Below are 25,377 nucleotides of genomic sequence, written 5' to 3' on the forward strand. Positions count from 1 at the left end.
TGTCCACATGGGAAGAACTATTTTACAGAGTATGCTGGAATTGAACTCTGATGCCCCAAGCTGTAATAGCATCATGCTAACTACTACGCTACTGTGGCATCTCCTCACCTCAATTTGTATGCCATCCTTTGTTCAGAAATCCTGATATTTTGGACACTGTTTCCCACTCTCCTTTTAAATTCGTGGGTTCCTCCTGTTGCCTATGCTCCTTTTAAACTCATAGGAACTCCACCTGCTTTTCGCATTTATTTTAAATTCATTAGAGTCTCCAATTTCCGACACTCCTTTTAAACGGCAATCATGCTCCTTCCCCCCCCCACCCCCCCAATTTCCCATACCGCTTTTAAAATCAGCTGGTTTACTGAAAATCTCTAACATCTTAAAAAGAGAGAGTGAAGTACAAGTTGGATTATTACTAGCATCAGTATCTAGTGGTCTGGAAAATCTGCCACTTTACTATGAAAGTTTTAAGGCTGCTGTACTATTGGATTTTTACTGTAATTTGTCATATTGGATAGCTGCTTTTTGTGAATACTACATACCTGGGCAATTTTCCACACTATCAAGAAATTACCAGCATTGTAACTGTACTGCGATAGTTTGGCATGAGAAGCAGCTAGTTCTGGTGTTGATCTTCATTTCCAAAGCTAGCAAGTCTGTTTCCATAGTTTTACCATATTCAGGGTTTCTAGATAGCATGTAAAATGAATTGAATGGGTTGGAGCATGACCTCTATTGAGGAGGGTATCTCTTGAGGAAGCCTGATATTTTTCATGGTTTAGATGTGTTTGAATTGTTCTAAGATTCTGATCCTATTGATCTGAATGAAAATTATTTTAAGAAGTACTTGTAGATGTTGGCGATCAAGGTTTCAAGACTGTGATTATTCTTGGCAAATTTTTCTACAAAAGTGGTTTGCCATTGTCTTCTTCTGGGCAGTGTCTTTACAAGACAGGTGACCCCAGCCATTATCAATACTCTTCACAGATTGTCTGCTTGGCGTCAGTGGTTGCAATTCCAGGACTTGTGAAATGCGCCAGTTGCTCATAAGTCCATCCACCTCCTGCTCCCATGGCTTCATGTGACCCTGTTCAGGGGGCTAAGCAGGTGCTACACCTTGTCAAACAGTGACCTGCAGGCTAGCAGGGAAGGAGAGCTTACACCGCCTTTGGTAGAGACGTCTCTCCACCCTGCCACCCAGGGAGGTAGATTCTTCTTCATTAATGATATTGCGGTCAATGAATTGAAGAAAGATGTATCTCCCTTTGGGCAAGGTTTATCAATATTAAAAAGTTGATGTGTTTTATTGACACTGGACATCTTAAAGTGAACTTGCTACACTTAAGTTTTTTAATGATTTTATAGAAACAAGGTTTAACAGAAATCCTTTAATGTGAATTTCTTAGTGTCTTAGGGAATTGAGGTTCTAGATCATCACAATGTAGTTTATTACTGTGGTCTTAAAGCCATGTTGACTAGATAGTCTACTATCCTGAGAATCTTTTTGGGTGTTTTTATTTTGCATTTCCTAATTTGCCTTTAAATTGATGAGCTCACTCAGAGAAGCTCATTCTGAGAAAAAGAAGGCATTGCTAAACTAATTCCCTGTTTGATATTGGGAATAATGCATAAATCTCTGACATCTTGTAATGTGGTCATTTATATTAGGCCCAGCATTTATTGGCACTGGTGAAGTGATGATAGTTGTTAGCCATCTTGTTTTTTTTGTAATAATAACGTAAAAGCAGCTTACCATTTAATAGTTCTTAATGTGACATTTGTTACCACTCAGTTATCCAGAACCAACTGTATACTTGGAGGAGTGATGCCAATCAAGTAGGCTACCTTGTCCTGGATGGTACTAAGCTTCTTGATAGTTAGGTATGTCTTCATGCATGCAATGGAGAGTGTTCTATCATATTCTTCTGTTGTGTCTTATAAGTAGTGGAATAGCTTTGAGGAGTCAAGATGTGTTACATGATACCAGAATATCCAGGCATTTTTGTGAGTATCAAGGTGTTCTTTAGGATGTCAGTACTGGGATTTGGTGATGAAAATATTGTTAACTTTCAGGAATAAACGATTTGCTTCTTTTATTTTGAAAGTGAGCAATGTTTGGTTCTAAAAGTTGAGTAATCTTTGCATCATTTCTGTAATACAAGCCTGCCTGTTATTCAGGCTTTGCTATATGCAAGTTTGGATTGTTTATTTATCTAAGAAATTGCAAAGGGAACTAAAAACGATGTCATCTGCCATTCTGACTTACTGATAGTCAGTTAAGAAGTAGCTGAAGCTGGTTGGGCATTGGTAGCCATGATGTAACCAGGAGTGCACGTGTTGACTTAGAGAACATGAATGGCCATTTTTCTTACTAATGTGTTAATTTTAAGAACTAAAAAACAGAAAGTTTTAAATTTTAAAAAAAGTTGTTCAAAAAGGTGCTGAATACGGATAGGTTGGCCCAAAGATTTTCCTCGATAAAGAAATGGTTGTTTGATTTTTTTTTAAATACACTCAGACCAATTTGATTAACATCAATTCAATGGTGAATGTCTAAACCTATTTAAATTCATTTTGTTAGGAGAGCAGTGGAAGATGCAGTGGAGCCCGAGCTGCAAGGAATAACAGTTTATGTTGCTCAGGACTGTACGGGTGAGTGCCATAATATGGAAATGAGGTAAGCTGACTGGGAACTTTGCCCAGTTCTGCCAGTCATCTGAAATAGATAATGCAAGGCAGCATTTAACGTTATTCAACATAACTCCTGTTTGATTTCCTAAAAATCAATTCTTTTGTGTTCTAAAGGAGCATAATTTTAATCCTTTTTGTCCATGTTCTAAATTTATTACAAAAATCAAGGTGGTTATGATGACATATTTATCCTTGTATAAACAGTGTCATTGTTTTAGTAAATCACAACTTCCACCTTCATTTGATATAGATGCAGAAATTGCATGAATTATACAACAAATCAAGCAGCATCTGAATTAGGAAGAAAAAGACGACCTAATATTTTAGATAGAACAATGATTTTGAAGTGTTTCTAATGAGACAGTGAGCACCAGTGTACAGATGTAATAACACATTTCACAAAAGGACAGCTGTTTTATGTATCTACCTGTAGGTTAATAAATTTATACACAATATCTCCATCTCAAAATGATGGGCAACGAGTGTGTGCTTCAAAATGTCATCTCAGACATATAAAAGTCATAAGAAAGGCGACAGCCCTGATCTTAATCTGTCCTACCAGGTGACTGGAGGATGTGTTTGAGTCAAATTTGCAATTTATATTCAGCCCAAACCATTTATTTATTTATTTGTTTCTGTTAAGTAAATGGATCAGAGGCCCAATTCACAGATTACACTGCCTAATGCTCCACATATATTTTTTTCGGTGATTGATTGCACTTGTGTTGGTCTCTTCATAAACATTAAGGAATATATTTTTATTCACTTTAAAGTTACCTATTTTGCTTATTTGATAAGAATGAATTGAGATGGTCTACATATTTTCTGAAGCTATTTTAATTAATTCTATAACATTGCAGTGGTTCGTTAAGATTGTTATTATAGGTCGACCTTCACTAATCCGGCACCACTGGGACCTGAGGAGTGCCGGATTAGTGAAAATGCCGAATTACAGAAGGATCACATTAAGCATAATCAGTGCCGGATTATCGAAGGAACCAGATTACAGATAGTCGGATTAGTGAAGGTTGACCTGTAGCTGGTAATGGTAGTGGGGATAAGCTCCCACTACCTATTAAATGCTCCCAATGGCATGCATCTCAAATAGCCTCTGCCAACTAAGTCCAGCTCCTGGCCTTCGTGTGTGGCTTAGCTACTAAGCCTGGTGGAACTGTTTTTACTGACTGGAGAAGGGGTAAAAATTGGTTACTGGCACCTTGAAACCAGTTGCTTTAGACAGATGGGGCTCATCAGCCGTAGTTAGCAGCTCATCTACAAGAAGGAAAACTCTGCTCTCAAACCTCTGCTCTCCTGCAGCTCTTCCCACTCATGGGCAAGGCTTTGGGAGTAAACCTCAAGGAAAAGTCTGGAGCTGAAGTCCCTAAGGTAGTCCAACATTGAGTTCAAAGCTGACTGACAACTCCTGCGAGCCGAACTGTTTTGATCTCTGCTGTTCCTTTGGATTCATCAGTAGTGTGGAGGGGGGGAGCCTGCTACATGGGCAACACCTTGCCCTCCATATTGTACTGTTCTGGCTTGTGTATCATGTAGACTGCTCGGACGCAACATCCATGGTTGACCCGACCCATGCAGGGCCTCAAAAATAACATCACTGTACAGAGGTTACTATGATGTTCATGTCATTTATGTAATATATAAGAGATAAGACTTATCCTCTGAGTCTTGGTTTAAATTCATCCTAAAAGGGATGAAAATTTAATTCTGCTGCATATAAATGCCCCACGTGAAATGAGTCAAATCTCAATCTGAACTTGAGAACAAATCTAACTTTAGTTTGAAATTGGAACTTAGAAATCTATTAGCCCTTTTATTGTTGGTAAAAGGAGTGAGAGGTGTGCAGGAAACATATGAATATGTGCCTGATCGTTGATGTCACATGACATGAGTGCTAGTTTGTGATATGTGAGTGAGAGAATTACTTGTGACCAAGCCAAGGTTGATCATGTTGGGTGCTTTCTTTTCTGCCAAGTAGTTTTCTTTATTTCTTATCTGTTGAGCATTGATTTGCTTATTTTTATTTGCAGAATTTATTGTTATTATTCTGGGTACTAACACTCGAAGGGGAACCATCTGAAGCCATCTGGTGGTATGATTACAGTTACCCCAGTTGGATTGCTGTAGTTCAGGTTTAGTTTGCAGGGAGGTTCATTTATATATGAATTTACATTCACCTTTTAGAATTTTCAGCACTTAAATGAGATGATTCTCCCGTGCATGTCAAAAGTATCTCTAGATAATAATCTTGGGCACTACACTACTATTGACATCATTTGGATGAGCTGGACACTAGAGAAACCACACTAGGATACACAGGTTTTTCTTCCCCAAGAATATTGCAGTTTTAATGATTGGAATTTATCACTCAGAAATACAGCCAATGTTTCTTCAAACTCCCTTGTAATACAATTGCCATCTGTGCAGCATTGGGTTGTGCAGTCAAATTTTTAGGCCTGGCTGTCATTAAAATTGGAGACCTTGCATGAAGCTAGAAGATGGTTGGTGTGAGAAATGGTGAAATATCATATATATTCAGTAGCTGGTATCTTCTTAAGACAAATTGAACTGCATTGTATAAGGAAGTTATGCTAATAGATAAGAACATTATGCTGTTTGTATTTTTAATTAGTCTATATTTAGAAGGATAAGTAATATGAAGAGAATTCAAAGATTAAAACCATATCTGAAATTAGTAAGCATATGGTCTTCATTAGTTGGGGGATTGAGTCCAACAGTTACGAGCTAATATTGCAGCTCTATAAAACTGGTTAGACCACACTTGGAATATTGTGTTAAGTTATGGACCCCTCATTATAGAAAGGATGTGAAAGCTTTAGAAGGGGTGGAGAGGAGATGTACCAGGATGCTTCCTGGATTAGAGAGCATATTTTAGGATTAAAGGTTAAGCGAGCTAGGGCTTTTCTTTTTGTAGTGAAGGAGGATGAGAGGTGACTTGATAGAGGTGTAGAAGATAAGGGGCATAGGTAGAATGGACGGCCAGCATCTTTTTCCCAGAGCAGAAATGGCTAATGTGAGAGAGTATAATTTTAAGGTGATTAGGGGGAAATATCAGAGATAGGATTTTTACACAGAGAGTGATGGGTGTGTGGAATCTGTTGCCGGGGTGGTGGTAGAGGCAGATACATTTGGGACATTAAAGAGTCTCTTAGTTAGGAAAATAGATGTAAGAAAAATGGAGCGCTACGTGCATTAGATTGATCTTTAGAAAAGATTAAAAGGTCAGCTCAACATTGTGGCCTGAAAGGCCGGGACTGTGTTGTGCTGCTCTATGTTTTATATTCTATTTTATGAGGAATCTGAGTGAACACCATATTAAATAGAATGTGGGCATAAAGCTTTGGATTCCAGCTTGACAGAGAAACAAAAAAATACAGAGTACAGGTAATAGGATATGTTGCCTTGATTTTTGAATTCAACTTAGTTTAGGGATGCAGGGAAATGAAAGAGCAGATTAGAAATTTTGGGAGAACAAACTGTGATTAAAGTGTTGCACTCTTTTTCAGTTTATATTGCTGATGTAATGGAGAAACACTTACAAACTGTTGAATGTGGAATACCAGGTTCATCAGACAGGAATGCTGTTCTTATCCTAATACCGGTGAGACTCGGAGGAGAGAAGGTCAACCCTGAATACAAAGAGATTCTAAAGGTAGTGTCAATAGAATGTCATTCTATAGTATCCACACAATTCTTTGGTGCTAGGTTATAACTTTTTTTTTTGTTCTCATTCTAATTTCAAATCCTTTCACAATGTACAGGGTAATATATTACTAAGGGAGTTAGTTATACACACAATTTTTACTAATTTGGTATTTACTGGAGCTGTGGTTTCAATAAGGCTTATCCATAGCCAAAGAGGGGGCAGTAAAATCAAGCAGCTTCCTGCTGTTAATTATTCTGCCAAGTTGTAACTCCATTGAAATCGAGATTTACTCTGGTTGTGATGTTCTCCATTGTTGCAAAAGTTGATGACTATTTTTGCCATTCAAGTAAACTGTGTGCATTTGGATGGCGATCTTGAAACTTAACTGCAAATGCATTAACTTCAATTGTGTCATAGGAAGCATTTTTTTAATGTGGAAATGAGTTGCTAAGGAGTCCAAAAGTTCAAGGTGACTAATAATGCTTTTGAATGTGTATGTGTAGAAAGTGAAATAATGGATAAGAGCACGTGATATTATGGGAAAGATACTAGCATGAATAAAAGATTGGACGTTTGGCAGCAAGCAAAGAGTTGGAATAAAAGTGGCCTTTTCTGGAGACTGCTGGTGACTACTGGTGTTTTGCATGGGTCTGTGTTAGGGCCGCTTCTTTTCATATTATATGTCAGTGATTTGGATCATGGAATTAATGGCTTTGTGGCCAAGTTAGCAGACAATACAAAGATTGGTGGAGGAGCCAGGTAGTGCTGAGGAAGCGGGGAGTATGCAGAAGGACTTGGACAGATCGAGATAATGGGCAAAGAAGTGGTAGATGGAATACAGTGCAGGGATGTGTATGGTCATAAACTTTGGTAGAAGGAATAAAATTGTAGACTATTTTCTGAATGGGGAGAAAAATTAAAATAGAGCTGCAAAGAGGTTAATTTGCAGGTTGAATCAGTGGTAAGGAAAGCAAATGCAATGTTAGCATTCATTATGAGAGGACTAGAACTTGAGAGCAAGGATGTAATGCAGAGGACTTATAAAGCATTAGTCAGACAGTACTTGGAATATTGTGAGCAGTTTTGAGCCCATTATCTAAGAAAAAGATGTACTGGCATTGGAGAGGATCCAGAGGAGGTACATGAGAATGATTCTGGGAATGAAAGGGTTAGTGTATGAGGAGCATTTGATGACTGTAAGCCTGAACTCTGGTTTAGAAGAATGAGAGGGGATCTCATTGAAACCTATCAAATATCAAATTAAGGCCTTGTGGAGAGGATGTTTCCTATGGTGGGTGAATCTAGGACTAGAGTCTCAGAATTGAGGGACATCCATTTAGAACAGAGATGAGGAGGAATTTCTTTAGCCAGAGGGTAGTGAATATGTGGAATTCATTATCACAGGCGGCTGTGGAGGCCAAGTCACTGAATATATTTAAGCTGGAGGTTGATTGGTTCTTGATTGGTTTGGGTATCAAAGGTTATGGGGAGAAGGCAGGAGAATGGGGTTGAGTGGGATAATAAATCAGCCATGATGGAATGGTGGAGTAAACGCAATGATCTGAATGTCTAATCTATGTCTTGTGCTTTAAGCTAGAGCACCCGGAGGAAACACATGTGATAATAGGGAGGATATGCAAACTCGAGGTCAGGATTGAACCCTGTCTCTGGTACAGTGAGCAGCAGGTCTACCAGTATTCCACTCTGCTCTACAGACTAAATATTTATGCTTATTTGCATGCTCAGTGAAATTAGTTATAGCATTTTCTAAATCATTGCAGCATCATTGAATGATGTTATAATGGAATGTTGTTTTGGGGCTGTGTTCAAAGCCTCCTAAACCATGCAACAAATTACCCACAACTATAGCCTTGAATTTATCCGCATGATAAGTTTTTATTGCACTTCACTTAACATATGAAAAGATTGCCAACTAAGCATGCTTTGCAGGGCAGGTAATAAATACTTTATATGTTTTCAGAGTCAAGGCTGTTAAGTCATTTAAACAAACTGTTTCTACCTATTTGTAGAGACTTAAATGAAAGGCAATGTTAATAGCCAATTAAATACCTGTTTGTGATAAATTAAATGCTTTTGTTTGAATTTTTGTAAATATAAAATCCCTGTTTTAATTTTAAAATCAAGCCATCTTTCTGGTTCAATGGGAAGCAGAATTTCTCAGGGTGTTAATCAACCTTGCAGATTCAAAGTCCCATGTTTCTAATTTTGGTAAGATCTTTCAGAGTGAGAGTATTGGCCACAGTTGCATAAAAGCATCAGGTGAGGGTATGATCAGATTCGGCCATGGTGATGTTTGTATATTTACCTTTCATTTAGAATAAGGCAGAACAGGTATCACTGATAATGGATGGCATTTAGTATTTACAATACTATAGAATAATGATGTTCAGAAGAGAAATTTGTTTTTATTACACCTTAATTTCTTTGCAACTTATTGTCTTCTCAGGCAATGCACCATCAATAGTGTGGTTAATGAAAATAAAAATTAAAATATACAGGAAAAGATCACTGGTTACACACAACCTGCACAACCTGATATCTGTGTTCCCATTACCAGTTTAACAGTTTTTTCTAGTTTTTACCTCAGATATTGTTTACACAGAAGTTAAAATCATTGGGAAGGGTCGCACACTGTTTTTCAATTATTTCTCAATTTAGAAAAAGTATGTTTTGTAGAATTGAATAAAAACCATGCAAGTTCTCACACAGTTCTTCTTTTCTATAAATAGGGGATCTTAAGTCTTGAGTTCTGTGTCGGAATTATTGGTGGGAAGCCAAAGCAGTCTTTCTACTTTGTGGGATTTCAAGGTTTGTGTATTTTGTAATTGATGTGGAACTTTTTTTTCCCCCTGAAATTAAGCAGCAATGTAATTATACATTTTACATTTTGCTCTTATTTGGTTGCAAGCTGCAATATATTAAGATGTTGTCAGTGGTGGAAGTATTATTGCATATCTGCCATTTTCTCATGTAATTGAATAGCAGTACAACAAATGCATTGAGTGGCTTGATCACAGTAAAAGTTCCTTATCCTTAAATTTGACTTCACAAAATATGACGGCAATTAATTCTATTCACAGGAAAATTTTTTTTAAACTTTATTTTTATTTTAATACAGTGAACTAAAGTGGTGATAGTTTTTTTCTTGTTGGAAGAAATGATAAAATGTAATGCATACTCCTGCTACTACATACAGGTGTGTGTTCTTTTATCAGTTGATTACATCAAGATCTAAAGTAGGAAATTTTGGCGGATAAATGTGTTTATTTAGCTTGCTTTAAGTCCTTTACAGAGTTTTCCAATGTGCTTTACAGCCATTGGAGTGTATCTGTTTTATAAGGAAACCTGACAACCTTTTTACACAAACTCCTACAAGCTACATATTTTATAGTTTGGAGTTACTAATAAAAGGAAATTTTGACCAGAACATAAAAGTAACCTTCTCTTAAAAATAATCTGTGCAATATTTAATATTTATTTAAGAAGAGGAAAAGGCCTCCAGTGCAAGATCTATTTAAAAAAAAACACCTGTATGACTGTATCTGTATTCAGTCATTTGTATCTTTCAGTACAGAATTAAACTGGAAGATTGGTATAAGACCTTAAGACATAGGAGCAGAATTAGGCCATCTAGCCCATCGAGTCTGCTCCGCTATTCAATCATAGCTGATCCTTTTTTTTCCCTCCTCAGCCCCACTCCTTGGCCTTCTCCCTATAACTTGATGCTGTGTCCAGTCAAAAACCTATCAAGCCCTGCTGTAAGTACATTCAATGACCTGGCCTCCACAGCTGCCTATGGTAATAAATTCCACAAATTCACCACCCTCTGACTATAGAAATGTCTCCATATCTCTGTTTTAAATGGATGCCCCTCTATCCTGAGGCTGTGCCCTCTTGTCCTAGACTTGCCCACCATGGGAAATATCCTTCCAATATCACATCTAGCCTTTCAACATTCGAAAGGTTTTAGTGAGATCCCCCCTCATCCTTCTAAATTCCAGGAAGTACAGGCCCAGAGCCATCAAACATACTTTATACTTTATTGTTGCCAAACAATTGTACAATCATCATAGCGATATTTGATTCTGCGCTTCACACTCCCTGGATTACAAATATTAAATATTAAAATATTAAAAATAGTTAAAATTAGTAAATATTAAAAATTTAAATTATAAATCATAAATAGAAAATAGAAAAATGAGAAGTAAGGTAGTGCAAAAAAAACGAGAGGCAGGTCTGGATATTTGGAGGGTACGGCCCAGATCCGGGTCAGGATCTGTTCAGCAGTCTTATCACAGTTGGAAAGAAGCTGTTCCCAAATCTGGCCGTACGAGTCTTCAAGCTCCTGCACCTTCTCCCGGAGGGAAGAGGGACGAAAAGTGTGTTGGCTGGGTGGGTTGTGTCCTTGATTATCCTGGCAGCACTGCTCCAACAGCGTGTGGTGTAAAGTGAGTCCACGGACAGAAGATTGGTTTGTGTGATGTGCTGCGCCGTGTTCACGATCTTCTGCAGCTTCTTTCGGTCTTGGACAGGACAACTGGTGGGAGGAGAAGATGGCGGCATGCCTGTGTGTGCGCAGCCCTCTGGTGAAAAGTGATATCGTATCTGTTAAATAGGGGCCGTGGACAATTCTGATTTATTGGAGAATGGACGTGAAAGCACAGAGGAACATCTGGAGAAATTTCTGAAACGCCCGTTCACTGCTGTCGTTACTGTGTGGTCGGGAATCTTTCGGAGGGTAGGCCTCAAAATCTCCGGCCTTGCCTGCTTTTAGCGACTGAGAAGGAGGTTGAATCGTTCGGACAGAGATGGTGCTCAGTACTCTGTGTCAGAGAGCTGATCAGAGCTCGAAGTTTTCGGATGACTCAGAGTCGGATTGTGGTCAGCATGGCAGGGAGAATTTTTCTTCCTTCTCCCGTCTGCGTGAGATGTGGGACATTTGAGAAACTTTGAACTTTACTGTGCTCATGGACTTCTTCATCAAGTTATGGTATTGTTGTGCTGTTGTAACTATATGTTATAATTATGTGGTTTTGTCAGTTTTTTCAGTCTTGGTCTGTCCTGTGTTTTGTGATATCACACCAGAGGAAATAATATATAATTTCTTAATGCATGCAATACTAAATGACAATAAAAGAGGACTACGTGTCTTCATAATCATAACTTCCATGCCAGGTTGTGATGCACCCTAGAAGAATGCTTTCTACGGTGCATCTATAAAAATTAGTGAGCATTTTATGGGACAGGCCAAATTTCTTTAGTTTTCTCAGGAAGTAAAGGTGCTGGTGGGCCTTCTCGGCAGTGAACTCTGCTTGGTTGGACGAAGTCAGGTCATTTGTGATATTGACCCTGAGGAACTTAAAGCTTTTGACCTGTTCCACTTGCGCACCACCGATGTAAATTGGGTCGTGCTGTCCGCTACTCCTTCTGAAGTCAACAACCAATTCCTTCGCCTTGCTGACGTTGAGGGATAGGTTATTGTTTTCGCACCATGCCACCAGGTTCTTAATTTCCTCTCTGTACTCAAACTCATCACTACCCGAGATACGGCCTACAATTATGGTGTCATCAGCAAACTTATATATTGAGTTTGATGGAAACTTGTATGATAACCCTTTTATTCCTGGAATCATCCTTGTGAACTTCCTCTGGACCCTCTCCAATGCCAGCACATCTTTTCTAAGATCAGGGGCCCAAAACTGTTCACAATACAGGTTTCTCCCGCCATCCGAAGGTAGAGCGTTCCTATGAAATGGTTCGTAAGCCGGAATGTCATAAAGTGAAGAAGCAATTACCATTTATTTATGTGGGAAAAATTTGTGAGCGTTCGCAGACCCAAAAATAACCTACCAAATCATGCCAAATAACACATAAAACCTAAAATAAGAATAACATATAGTAAAAGCAGGAATAATATGATAAATACACAGCCTATATAAAGTAGAAATACTTCTCTACAATCATTGCTGCACTGTCCTCCGTAGCAAAAATCCCACGTGAGTGCTCTTGGTATAAACACAGCGCAAGCGCTCTTGGCAAAAATCTCACGTAAGTGCTCTCGGCAGAAACACTCTCTCCAGTAACCTTTAAGCTATGAAGCTGCCAAATCATACCAAATAATGCATAAAAATACACAGCCTATATAAAGTAGAAATAATGTATGTACAGTGTAGTATCACTTACGGGAATTGGGAAGACAGCGCCGAGCACACTGATGATGATGTGTTAGGCTGAGTCGTTGGAGGTTGGGGTGGTGCAGTGGCCCCCACCCTCCGGGCAGCGAACCGATACCGATCTGCGAAGAATACAGCGGTAGCCAGGATGCACCCGGCACATCTTTAAGAAAAAAGCCGAAATAAACGAGCTAATTAATTAGGTGCCACCCGTCACGTAAATGTCGGCCCAGATCAGAGCCGATTGCTGATTGCGTTGCCTCTGATTTGGGCTGACATTTACGTGCCAGGCGGCACCTAATTAATTAGCTTTTTTATTTCGGCTTTTTTCTTAAAGATATGCTGGATGTGATCCTGGCTACCGCTGCATTCTCCGCGGCAATGTATCGGTCCGCGGCCCGGGGGTTGGGGTGGTGGAACACTGGGGTGTCATCTTATCGTCGTCTGTTTCCATCAGGGAGGCAGGTCATCTTCTATGTCTGCCTGTCTCGATGTCGAAGGTCGAGGTTCGTCGTCTGCTGTGGCTGATGTGGAAGGCTTGCTTGACTGCTTATTTAGCCTCGTGCATTTTTCTATCATACAGTTCTTTGCAAGCACTCAAATCATCTTGCAAATATGCCCTAAACCGATGTACCCTTTCAAAATTAAAGTCGTACTTTATCATTGCAGCGAAAATCTCACGCAGTTGCTTCACGTTCAGTTCCTGGACGACTTCACTTTCAGTCCGTTAGCTACTGCATTCGGTTTCGATTGTTATCCTTTTCTCTTCCAATTGCATCAGCTCTTCACCTATCAGTTATTGGTCATGGGATGCCAAAACCTCTTCAACATCATCTTCGTGAACTTCCACAAACCAAACTCACTTTGTCCTTACTTCGTTCACCACAATTGAAACGCTTAATTATGTCTAGTTTTACGCTAAATATAATACCCTTATGAGCTCTTTCAGGCTTTTCTGATACCATAGAACTCGTCTTGCAAACGGCTGCTCACAGGCACGTGTTTAAGCAATGCCGGCTAGAATACAGTTCCGAATCCGGGGGAGGAGTGGCTGCTCGGGACGCGCGCTGCTTTTATCGCACGCTGCCTTTTTTCGTAACAGTGAAAACACCTTCTGTTAGCGAAAACAGGTAACTAATATAGGTCTTTCGTAACAGTGAGGTTTCGTAAAGCGAACGTTCGAAAAGCAGGGAACACCTGTACTTGAGGCCTCACCAGTGCCTTATAAAGCTTCAGCATCACATCCTTGCTCTTGTACTCTAGACCTCTTGAAATGAATGCTAACATGGCATTTACCTTCCTCACCACTGACTCAACCTGCAAGTTAATCTTTAGAATGTTCTGCACGAGGACTCCCAAGTCCTTTTGCAACTTAGATTCTTGGATTTTCTCCCCGTTTAGAAAAGGTCTGCACATTTATTTCTACTACCAAAGTGTATGACCATGCATTTCCCAACATTGTATTTCATTTGCCACTTCCTTGACTATTCTCCTAGATCCTTCTGCAGCCTACCTGTTTCCTTAGCACTACCTGCCCCTCCACCAATCTTTATATTGTCTGCAAACTTGGCAACAAAGCCATCTATTCCATCATCTAAATCATTGATATACAGCATACAATGAAGTAAACCTTTGTACAGCTCTAAAATGGGACTTGAACCTGGAACTTTCTGAATTGTGTTCCAAATGAGTTACAGTCAGCAAAAGTGAAAATAATTTTTATTAAAAATTGGGAAAATGAGAATAGGAAAATATTTCAAATGCTTGTGGATAAAAGATTAATATTTATTGCATAATTTTGTATGGTTTAACACACTAAAATCACAGTAATCTAAAATTCTTGCGCTTAGATCTCCACTTGTATTTTGCATTTCCTGGTCTGTCCTGTCTGAACATTTTGTATTTGGAAAGAATTGTTCCCAATGCCTTTGCCTCATTATGATCTTGAGTTGCATTAGTTAATAGGAACATTGATTTTAAATGACTCAGCCCCTTCATGTGTAGCTAAGGGTATTAACTTCAGATTGTAACTGAATTATACAGGCTAGGAGGACTTATGAATTACTTGCAGTACAGACGCTAAACTTGGCCCTTCGTTTGAAGGGGGAAAAGTCCACGCTGTCAATTGACAGCAAAACAGGAAACTCAGCTTGAAAGTGAACTACAGGTACCTCTATATTTCCTGAAAAGAGGATGAATTTGCCTGTATTCCCTTGTAGTCAAAGGGCTGTCCACAATACTTGTTGTTGGAAGTTGCATATGAATAGCAATTTTTGGGTGAGACACCAATGAGAATCAAGATCTCTGGAATTCCTCAAAGAAAACTTTAATAGAATGATATAAAACTGGATAAGAAAGATTATACTAATCAGACTTTTTTTTGTGAATAGCAATTCCAGCAGTTGAATTAGCAGAACAAGGCATGAGTTAAAAGAGGGAGATAAAAACTTCTGCTCATAATTTGAAAGCATGGGAACCCATGGGCGGAATGTTCAAACTTATGGTCAATAGTGACATTGAACTCAATAAATTTGGTAATTTCCAGCTTTGAAATCAAAGCCACATGTGTGTTTTTAAATACCTTGTGGCAATGTAGGTCAAATTAAGGCAAGACACCAATATTAATGCGGTCAACTCTTGTAAGGAATTCTTTACTAACTGAATGTACAAATGTTGAGAGAGTTGGCTCATTAGGAAATTTTGAATGGGAGTCATTCTGAATTGTCTTTGTCAGCCAGTGTTCCAATCTCTATCGTCACCATCTCTTGCAAATCCTGATTCATCAGATAAGAGATGTACACCCACGGGGGGCGGGGTGGGGAGCAGAGTACAGTAGTACACAACTGTTATTTAAACAATAATATATAGTCTACAAACACATCTGATAATTATGTCAAGAACCTTTTCTCTTCCTCCCACCACTTTTTCCCCTTCCATCTATGAAAGTCATGTGTGAGGTGAGGACATATCATTTAATGAAGGTTCCTCCGAATGATGGGAAATGGATGCTTCCATAATTTTATGCATTTGCCTCTCCCTCAGCTCTATTCCAAAGAAAACAACTCTAGCCCATCCAATGTTTCATATCTGTTTTTCTGGTTCTGGCAGCATCTTTTCCAGGGCAATTGTACATTTCCTATGGAACTGTACACAATTCTCAAACTGTGACTTAATGTGCATATATACAGTTCCTTCATAACCTTTCTGCATATTTTGTTTACCTTTTTTAAACTGTTGACAACTTAAGGATCTGTGGACACCTGTTCTGCTGCATTTCTCTATTCTTCCATTTATGGAATTATTCCTCTTTTCCTTTACTTCTTAAATGACTTTGACTGATTAAATTCTGTTTACCACTTATCTGCTTCACTATCCAAATCATTTGTATCCTCAAATTGAAAGTTTTCCTCCATCTTTTTTATCTTCAAACTTCTTTTTCCTGCCAAGTATGTCTAAGCCACTTTTATATAAGTAAATAAACCAAGGGACTATTTTGGAACGTCATGGTTTAGAGCATTCTAGTCTCACAAACAACTAACAATCATTACCTTCTGCTTTCTACCATTGAACTAAATTTCAGTCCAGGTTGGCACTGTTCCTTTGATCCCAGGAAATTTTACTCTTTTGACTGGCCTACTTCATGATCACTTGTCAGTAGCCTTGTTGAAATCCATGTACACTACAAACTCTGTGCTCTCATCAACCCTTTGTTTTTTCCTTAAAATATATAATAAGTTAGTCAGACATGACCTTGTTTTGAGTAATCATTCCTTATTCTGTCTTAATACAGTCCTTCTAAATTGATTCCAATAATTTGTTTACATTTTAAGTTAAACTAACCACCTTCTCAATTTATCCTTCCTTTCTAAACGTTGGTACAGTGTTAATGGTCTTCCATTTCTCTGGCACTTCTGTTGGCAGGAAGGATTGAAAAATGATGGCTCGGAGCTTCTGCAAAATCTTTCTTTGCTTCCTTCAACAATGTTTATATTTCAACTGGTGCTGGTAATTTATTCTCTTTGAAAGAGGCTCAATTTTGAAATATATTATATTTATCCCATACAATAGTCCTCTTACTTTCTCCTAAATTACAACATTGATATTATTCTGCTCTTGTAAACAGTATAAAATTTTCATTAAGAACTGGACCCATGTCTTCCCCCTCTATATGAAATTTTGTCTTTCATAGACCAATTCTTATTCCAATATTGTCTTTTGCTTTATATTCTTTTTCCCTGATTGTACCTTACAAATTAATTTCATTTCTTCTGTTTTCATGGACACAAGACTCTACAGATGTTGTAAGTCTTGAGTAACACACACAAAATGCTGGAGGAAGTCAGCAGGTTAGGCAGCATCTATTGAGGGGAATACGCAGTCAGTGTGGATTGGAGAGGAAAGGGGCTCCATCTTTTCTCTTGGCATGAGTAAAGCTCCCAAAAGGAATGGCTTGTTGGCAGTGTTGTACTTTGCTCCGTGAGACTTCTTGGACTGGATCTGCTAGAAAGGAATGATGCTATGCTTCTGAATGGCAGCATGTCAGACTCCAAGAAGAAGGGCATCACTTCCTCATCAACAAACACAAGGGCGAGAATGATGTCATCAGGAATTGGAGACCCATTTCACTGTTGAGTGTGTACTTTTAAGATTTTTTTGAGGGCCTTTGCTAACCATGTCAAATTTGCTCTTGGACAGGAAATCCACCAGACAAAACCTGTGCTGTGTCAGGCAGGAAAATCGTTGACAGCCTTGTGCTGATTAGTGATACCTTTACCTACATGCAGGACAGAGAGGTAAATGCCTGTTTGGTCAGGAGAAGGTCTTCAACAGAATATCATTCACATACATGATGGATGTCCTCTCTCTCCAAACAAATTTTGGGAATAGAATCAGAAATTGGATCCAACTGTTCTGCACAGATATCTGTAGTACAGTCCAAATTAATAGGTAGGGTACAGAGACTTTCCCCATAAAGTCTGGAGTCGGGCAGGATTGTCCACCCTTCTCTGGCTTGTTTTTGTGTTGCATAGAATCCTTTGCCAAATCCATCAGGAAGAGCATAAGAGGAATGGCCTTGCCAGACAGAGGAGACACACAAGCCAACACCCCTCTGTGCATGGATGATGTCGCCATCTTCTGCTTGGACCAGAGTCAGTTCACAGTTTGAGTTGGCATCGGGTCAGAATCAACTGCCGGAGGAGCGAGGTTATACTCTTTGGTAACTGGCCCAACTGATCTAATGTCCCCTTCAGTGTCAGGCCTGACTACCTGAAAATGCTGGTGATCTGGTTTAGAAGAGCTGATGCATGTAGCAAGAATTGGCTGGGGTGGAGTGGGATGGTGAAACAAAAATTGGGTTGGTAGATATAGTGTTTTGTTGGGTGTGATACACTCTCAGGGTGCAGGTTTGGCTTGTTCCCGGCCCCTTTGCCTTGGAATCACCCAGGATCTGGACCAGATTATCTGGGAGCCCAAGTGGGTCACAGTGCACAAGTTCCCCCAAGAAAGGGGCCAAATGTGTACCCAACATTGCCCCATCCTGGTGACCATCACGTCTGTAGCTATATCAGGCAATGTATGGACCAAAAATATGAGGGCAGCAAATGTCACTCTGTATTAAGTTTCTACACGCCCCAGGTGTAGCAGAAGATAGGCCTGTCTGCACTACCGCAGTGTCCCTGTCAGTTGGATGTTGTCGCATTACCTTTCCTTTGTAGAAGAGTACTTACAAGTACAGACCTTTGTGTGACAGAGATTTTTCATTATTTCAAAAATAGATTATGTTCACAATTAAAAAGTGTATACAAAGGAAGAAACAGTATTTTTTTAACATTCATGGTCGCTGCATTGAGTAACGTAAACATTTAAAGAAAGCAAACACAAACAAACGTAATACAATTGCCACTCGCATGATTTCCCGAGGTGCTAACCCTTTCATTATTTGTGGGGGAAGGGGGCTACCCTGTATAAATCAACCCCTCTGAGCAGTAGTGGAAGGAGCCTAGACTGTGGCTGTTGCTGATAGAGCCTTAGCATTGACTGCATCCCTCAGCCTGTGCTCCTGCAGCCTGGACTGTGCCAGTCCACAGCATTCCATTACAGACATCTTGGTATGTTTTTTAATGGAATTATAATCTAACTGTAATCCATAGACTTCCTTCTTTCTGATTGGCAGTAATGAGGATATATATATATATATACACATACATACACACACACACACACACAGTATATTTTAGTTTGTACCAAATTCTTTGCATTTAATCTGGTGCATAGATTGACATCATTCCAGATTCACCCTTCCACTCTAGTGTAGCTGCACATCCTACTGCTTTTGAAATGGAGTATTGCTGCTTTCAGTCCTAACATAATTACTGTCTGTTATCTTTAATACTAATTGAGTCACTCTTCTTTTTACATTTACTATCTAAGATAGCTCTCGCTACTTGAAATCCCTGTACGTGATCTTTTCACCATATGAACATATTTTCTTTCACATTGCATAGAACAAATAGGTGTCCATTGCTGGCTGCTTTTTAATTTTTGATCAAGTTTTCCAACATCTTAAATAACATCAAAATGCTATGTTAAAGAAAAATTGTTTAAAAAGTGTGTGTTCAGAATACAGTCTTGTCTGAAGACTTCATTCAATAAATGTGATATATTGAGCATTATTTTACATGTTGAAGAAACGGGACTGTAAGAAGATGTCTGATTAGGATATTGAGAATCTATTTTCTTTCTTTTTGTCCTTCAAGATGACAGTTTAATTTACATGGATCCTCATTACTGCCAATCATTCGTGGATGTCAGCATGAAGGATTTTCCACTTGAGGTGAAGTTTGCATCTGTAAAATACTTACTTTGTTTTTCTCATTCGGACTGTAAATTAGAATTATTTAGTCTTGTACTACGGGACACTTTACACTAAGATGAATACATTTCCGTCTTAATCAAGATTTATTAGTAATAGATTCTGAAGGAGCTGTTAAACTTTTGCTTTATCCCTTTGTTTTTTTAGTAAATTTGTGTTACTTAAAGACACCTGGAATATATTTCAACTTTAAAATCCAATGGAACTACAACTAAATTAAGACTATATTATTGAATTTCAAATTTCACAAAAACATTTGTGCATCAAGAGTTAACAGATACTTCAAAACTGTGCATATAGACTAATTATAGCATCCATACCATTGGTAAAATAAATGGGAATTTCATTCTTAGCAACTTGACTATGTAACACTTAAATTACATGTAAAGTCAATTATCATTTTTAATAGAAATAGAATTTCTCATTTTTGGTGTGTTACAACTATGTTGTGTGTAGTTGTGTCCTCAAAAGTATTACAAAATTATGTGACAAGACAGTAGTTTAGTAATTTAATTTAGTGATTCATAAACTTGCACTAACAACATTAAAATGCAAGTTCAAATTCCAATATGACGTTTAAATTCAGTTAGTAACATAATCTAAAACAAAAAGTCTTGGTAATGAACTGGACTCTATTAGATTCTTGTGGCTGATGGATTAATGGTAACAGTTTAAAAAGTGATAACACAGATAAAGTACCAAAAATTGTCATGAAACTCAGAAATGGTAGAAGATGAGATGCTGTTCCCCATGCTTGCATTGGCAGGAGACCACAGATGCTTGCTGCCCTGCAGAGAGGCAATGGATGCCCTTTTGCCTCTTTCTTACCCACCATCCAGGCATCTAAAAAGTCTTTCCAGCTGAAGCAGTTACACTTCCTCCAGGCTAGAATACTGCATTGGATTTCATAACGTCGTCTCCTCTACATTGGAGAAACACAGATTGGGCAGCTGCCTTTCAAAGCACCTGCATTCTGACTGCTTTGCAATTGATGTCTTTTCAAAATGTGTTTAATGTAAGGAAAATGTTATATCTGATGGCATGAATTTTATCCAGAAAGGTCAGTATAGTTTTACTGTGGGTGCAGTTTCACCTGGAAATTATCAGTTAGTTGACTTACTCTGGGTTTCATCAGTTTCATATGACATAACAAAAAAATCTGTGCCACATGTTCCAATTTCTAGGCAAATACATCCAACTAATTCTGCTCTATTCTTTTATCTTCCATTAATAATCATGCATTACAATCTTATTTGATCATATGAGACAATTTCAGAATTGATAGTATAATTAGAATTATTATAAGTACTGTTTTCTCCAGTTGAAGTGTGCTAAGTGTAATACTGCTGCAAGCAAATTTTTCATTGTACCTCTACCTCACCGTACTTGTGCATATGACAGTAAACTCAACTCGATTTGATTTGAATTGTATTTATCAGGATTAGTAAACCAGTGGAGTTGTCCGTGCTTTTTGCTGAGGGGCTAATTCTGCAATTTTTGTTGTATTTTCAGTCTTATCACTGTCCATCTCCAAAAAAAATGTCATTTGGTAAAATGGATCCTAGCTGCACAATAGGACTTTATTCATCCAACAAATATTATTTTGAACACATAATTGATGAAGTAACAAAGGTGAGTGGTAGAATTATTGATGGAGTAGGCTGGGATAAGTCACTGGGTAATTTCTTTCTTCACTGTTTCTCTGTACTACTTAAAATCTATTAGAAGAAGTAAATAATCATCTGATAGAGCCGATTAATAAGGGTATAACTTGGTATAGCATTAACCATACATTCTTGGAAGATCTGAATTAATTGAGATTTGCTGCATTGATTCCAGGGAGTGGCAAAATAATCCAAGATTCCCACACTGATGTGTAAGAATAGTACTTTATTTTATAGATTTGTTCTTTCATATTGTGCTTAATGAAAATTATGGTAATTGTACACGGGAATTTTCGGGTTAGTTGAACTGCAGCTTTTCACACTTTATTGGTTAATGATGGAGGAATAAGAAATGTACTTGTCAAGTGCACATATTTTACTTGTAGATTTGAAAAAGACGATGGCAAACTATCCTTTTGGTTAGAAGCTAGAAGTAAAAGGGGAGGAGTTGAAATACCTCATTGTTTTTTCAGTTTCATATGAATTCTTAACAACAAAAGCCAGGAAGCTACCAAGCCTGTCATATTTTTAATTGACCTAACCATCTTCTCAACATGGCCCTTAGTCCTTCCTTCTCGAGAAAATCTGTTCTGGGGAATGTTTATATTACTCGCTTCAAGAGACTTCTCTGATTTATTATACACTTCTATTACCTATTTGGAATAAAATTTCTGCCTCATTTCCCTTTTTCATAACCTACCTGTTCTTGTTACCCCTGGTATTTGAATCCTGAAACACAATGAGCAAATTGCCAGGTCAACTTTGTCAATTCCTTTTATCACCTTAAATATAATTAACTCACCACACCAAATTCAGTTATTTTTGTGTACCATAATCATCAGTGATATTTTGAAAGCAGTTTTGTGAAGACTGCATCTATAATTTTACAAAGCATTCCTGCTAATCAGAAGTCCGGGGTTCAATTTTCCTATTAGCATTGTTCATTCATTTGACATTGTATTTTTCAAACAGCTGTCAAATATTGTGACCAGCAGGTGGCAATATTGAAAGTAAAATAAATCTAAGCTTGGCAAATCACTTTCATTATACTCTGACTTAAATGAAGCTTTACATTGTGTGCAGTTCTGATAGATTATTTCATTCATGGCGCACACTAAAGTTGGTTTGATTTGGGGGGAAATTATTCTATTAGTGCATGAAAACGTGCTTAACTGTAAGGAAATTTAATTTATCTTAAATTCTTTTCTGCATAAAAAATAGAATTAACCATTTTAAATGTTAAAAATTATTGATTTAACAGATATAAACCTGTCCTTTGTTTAAATATAGTCATCACATTAGTAACTGATGCTCAGATACACTTTGTAATGCATACTACTCAATCTTCATTGATCTCATTTTCTTGGGTGACATACCCTCCACAACCTGCAGCTTCAGACGCACAATCTTGTGCAGTCCAGTTCTACCTTCTACACAAAGATCTTCCTTCAGTCTTCTCTTTTCTTTTCCCTCTCAATGAGATCTTTCCTATATCCATTGTGACATCTCTGATGTCCTCAACTTCTATATCTCCTGCCTCCATCAATGAGTATTCACTACTTGACATATCTTCTCCTCCCCTCTCTTGACCATCTTGAAGGGACCATACCTTCTTTGCTTCACTGTCCCACTTTAACATCTTTACCACCCACTCCCATTTTCTTGGCACATTCCCATGTGCATGAAGTGCAACATCTGCTATTTTGTTATGTCCCTTCCTATCATCTGAGAACCCAAAGAAATGAAGCAACAAAGCCCTTGCACGTCTTCTAGTTTAGTTTGTTGAGTTAGCTGTTTATGCCAAGGTTGTGTCTGCATTGGAGAAAGTAAATGTAGATTGAGTGACCACATTCCTGATTTCTGCACTGCAGTACACAAGCTCAGACATCAGGAAAGCACTGACCCATGCACTGCTTGTAGTTCTCTTCGAAACTGCTGACTAGCAAATAATATGATCCTGCCCATTGAAATTTTAAAACAACTTAGGCATATTAAATAAATAACTGAAACTAATTGTGAATCTTTTCATTTATAGTTTTGTCAGTGCTGTTGTAGAACGTGTATAGTTTCATATTTATGCAGTTTTATCTTTCAACATTCATCAGGGACTTGTTTGAAATTTCTGTTTGATAGATTGTTAAAATGTAATCATTGGTCTCCCCAATAGTTCTGTTGGTAATAATGCTCTCTGATGTAATATGGACTTACACAAACCTTGAACGTCCCCAATTTCGTCATTGTTCTATATTGAATTTACTAATATTAGCTGGATCAGTGCTAAGTTTTTTAAAGTTGCTGGTGAACGCAGCAGGCCAGGCAGCATCTCTAGGAAGAGGTGCAGTCGACGTTTCAGGCCGAGACCCTTTGTCAGGACTAACTGAAGGAAGAGTGAGTAAGGGATTTGAAAGTTGGAGGGGGAGGGGGAGATCCAAAATGATAGGAGAAGACAGGAGGGGGAGGGATAGAGCCAAGAGCTAGACAGGTGATAGGCAAAAGGGGATACGAGAGGATCATGGGACAGGAGGTCCGGGAAGAAAGACAAGGCGGGGGGGGGGCCCAGAGGATGGGCAAGAGGTATATTCAGAGGGACAGAGGGAGAAAAAGGAGAGTGAGAGAAAGAATGTGTGCATAAAAATAAGTAACAGATGGGGTACGAGGGGGAGGTGGGGCCTTAGCGGAAGTTAGAGAAGTCGATGTTCATGCCATCAGGTTGGAGGCTACCCAGACGGAGTATAAGGTGTTGTTCCTCCAACCTGAGTGTGGCTTCATCTTTACAGTAGAGGAGGCCGTGGATAGACATGTCAGAATGGGAATGGGATGTGGAATTAAAATGTGTGGCCACTGGGAGATCCTGCTTTCTCTGGTGGACAGAGCGTAGATGTTCAGCAAAGCGGTCTCCCAGTCTGCGTCGGGTCTCGCCAATATATAAGAGACCACATCGGGAGCACCGGACGCAGTATATCACCCCAGTCGACTCACAGGTTGCCTCACCTGGAAGGACTGTTTGGGGCCCTGAATGGTGGTAAGGGAGGAAGTGTAAGGGCATGTGTAGCACTTGTTCCGCTTACACGGATAAGTGCCAGGAGGGAGATCAGTGGGGAGGGATGGGGGGGACGAATGGACAAGGGAGTTGCGTAGGGAGCGATCCCTGCGGAATGCAGAGAGAGGGGGGGAGGGAAAGATGTGCTTAGTGGTGGGATCCCGTTGGAGGTGGCGGAAGTTACGGAGAATAATATGTTGGACCCGGAGGCGACATCTGCAGAATTCCTGTTGTCTAAGTTTTTTAAAATTGGCTTGTTGCATGAAAGGGAACTTTAGCAAGATTTCCTGTTCTGTATTGTTAATTAATTGTTAATGCGTGCGGTTAATCTCTGAAATGTACTGGAAAGTGCATGTGCAAAAATTTGTGTTGGAACAGGATTAGATATAGGTAGGTATAAAAATCTGATGATACTCCCTGGCTAGCGTCATACACAGAAAATGACAGATTTGGTGTCGGTGCCAAAACATGGAGGAATGAGTGAGAACTGAATATTGAAATAAAAAGTGATAAGATTTTTTTGTAAGAATGAATCAGTTTAAAAATGTAAATGAAAATCTGAAAGGTATTTACTTTCTATTTAATTTTTAGGTTTTCAGCTCTCCTTCTAAGGAGAAATATCCACTATTTACTTTTTCAGAGGGTCATGCTAAAGATTATGAAGTTAATAAACACAGTACACTGAAAACTGAATCAATAACACAGGACTCTGGGACTCGGAGGAGGAAAGCAGAAAGGTTGAGTAATGAGGAATTTGTTTTGTTGTAACAGAATTTCACAGTAACTACAATGGGGTTTCCTGCCATTGCTGGCAGAAACTATGGGTGCCTACTAACATTGATGGATAATCTGTGAAACATCTGCAAAAGTATATATTTCACTGTATAAAAATGTAAACTTAAGTGTCTTTTTTGTAATTTACTATAAATAAAATAATTTAAATACTAGTTTTTTACAGCTGAACATTTTTCTATGGTTTTCTTCATGCATCTTTATTTTCTTTGCCTCACTAAGTTAAATCATAGACATTTGAGATTAACAAAAGAATGATCTTGGAAATATTGTGATGGTTTAATATATAAATCAGTGATCATACACTAGCAAAAATTTCTCCAGTTATCCTGCCTCACTCTGAACAAGCTCCCTTTATATTTATATAGTCTCCTCCTTGACCTTGCTGATATGGACGTGAAAGATAAGTGTGAAGTGGTTTATTTTGGTAGGTCAAAAAT

At 38.5% G+C, this 25,377-nt stretch overlaps 1 protein-coding gene across 2 annotated transcripts in view; it reads left to right on the forward strand.

Annotated features, from left to right (window-relative positions):
• The window catches only part of atg4c (autophagy related 4C, cysteine peptidase), a 68,978-nt gene extending 43,909 nt beyond the window's left edge, over positions 1–25,069 (forward strand). For both annotated transcript variants that reach the window (XM_063064109.1, XM_063064110.1), the window contains exons 6-11: positions 2,582–2,652; positions 6,234–6,379; positions 9,124–9,202; positions 19,326–19,402; positions 20,954–21,073; positions 24,737–25,069. In XM_063064109.1, coding sequence (XP_062920179.1) covers positions 2,582–2,652; positions 6,234–6,379; positions 9,124–9,202; positions 19,326–19,402; positions 20,954–21,073; positions 24,737–24,913 — 670 coding nt within the window. In that variant the 3' untranslated portion in view covers positions 24,914–25,069. The remainder of the gene's footprint in view (positions 1–2,581; positions 2,653–6,233; positions 6,380–9,123; positions 9,203–19,325; positions 19,403–20,953; positions 21,074–24,736) is intronic.
• Positions 25,070–25,377: the final 308 nt, after the last annotated feature.

The sequence above is a fragment of the Mobula hypostoma genome, chromosome 12, assembly GCF_963921235.1.
Source record: "Mobula hypostoma chromosome 12, sMobHyp1.1, whole genome shotgun sequence".
NCBI lineage: Eukaryota > Metazoa > Chordata > Chondrichthyes > Myliobatiformes > Myliobatidae > Mobula > Mobula hypostoma.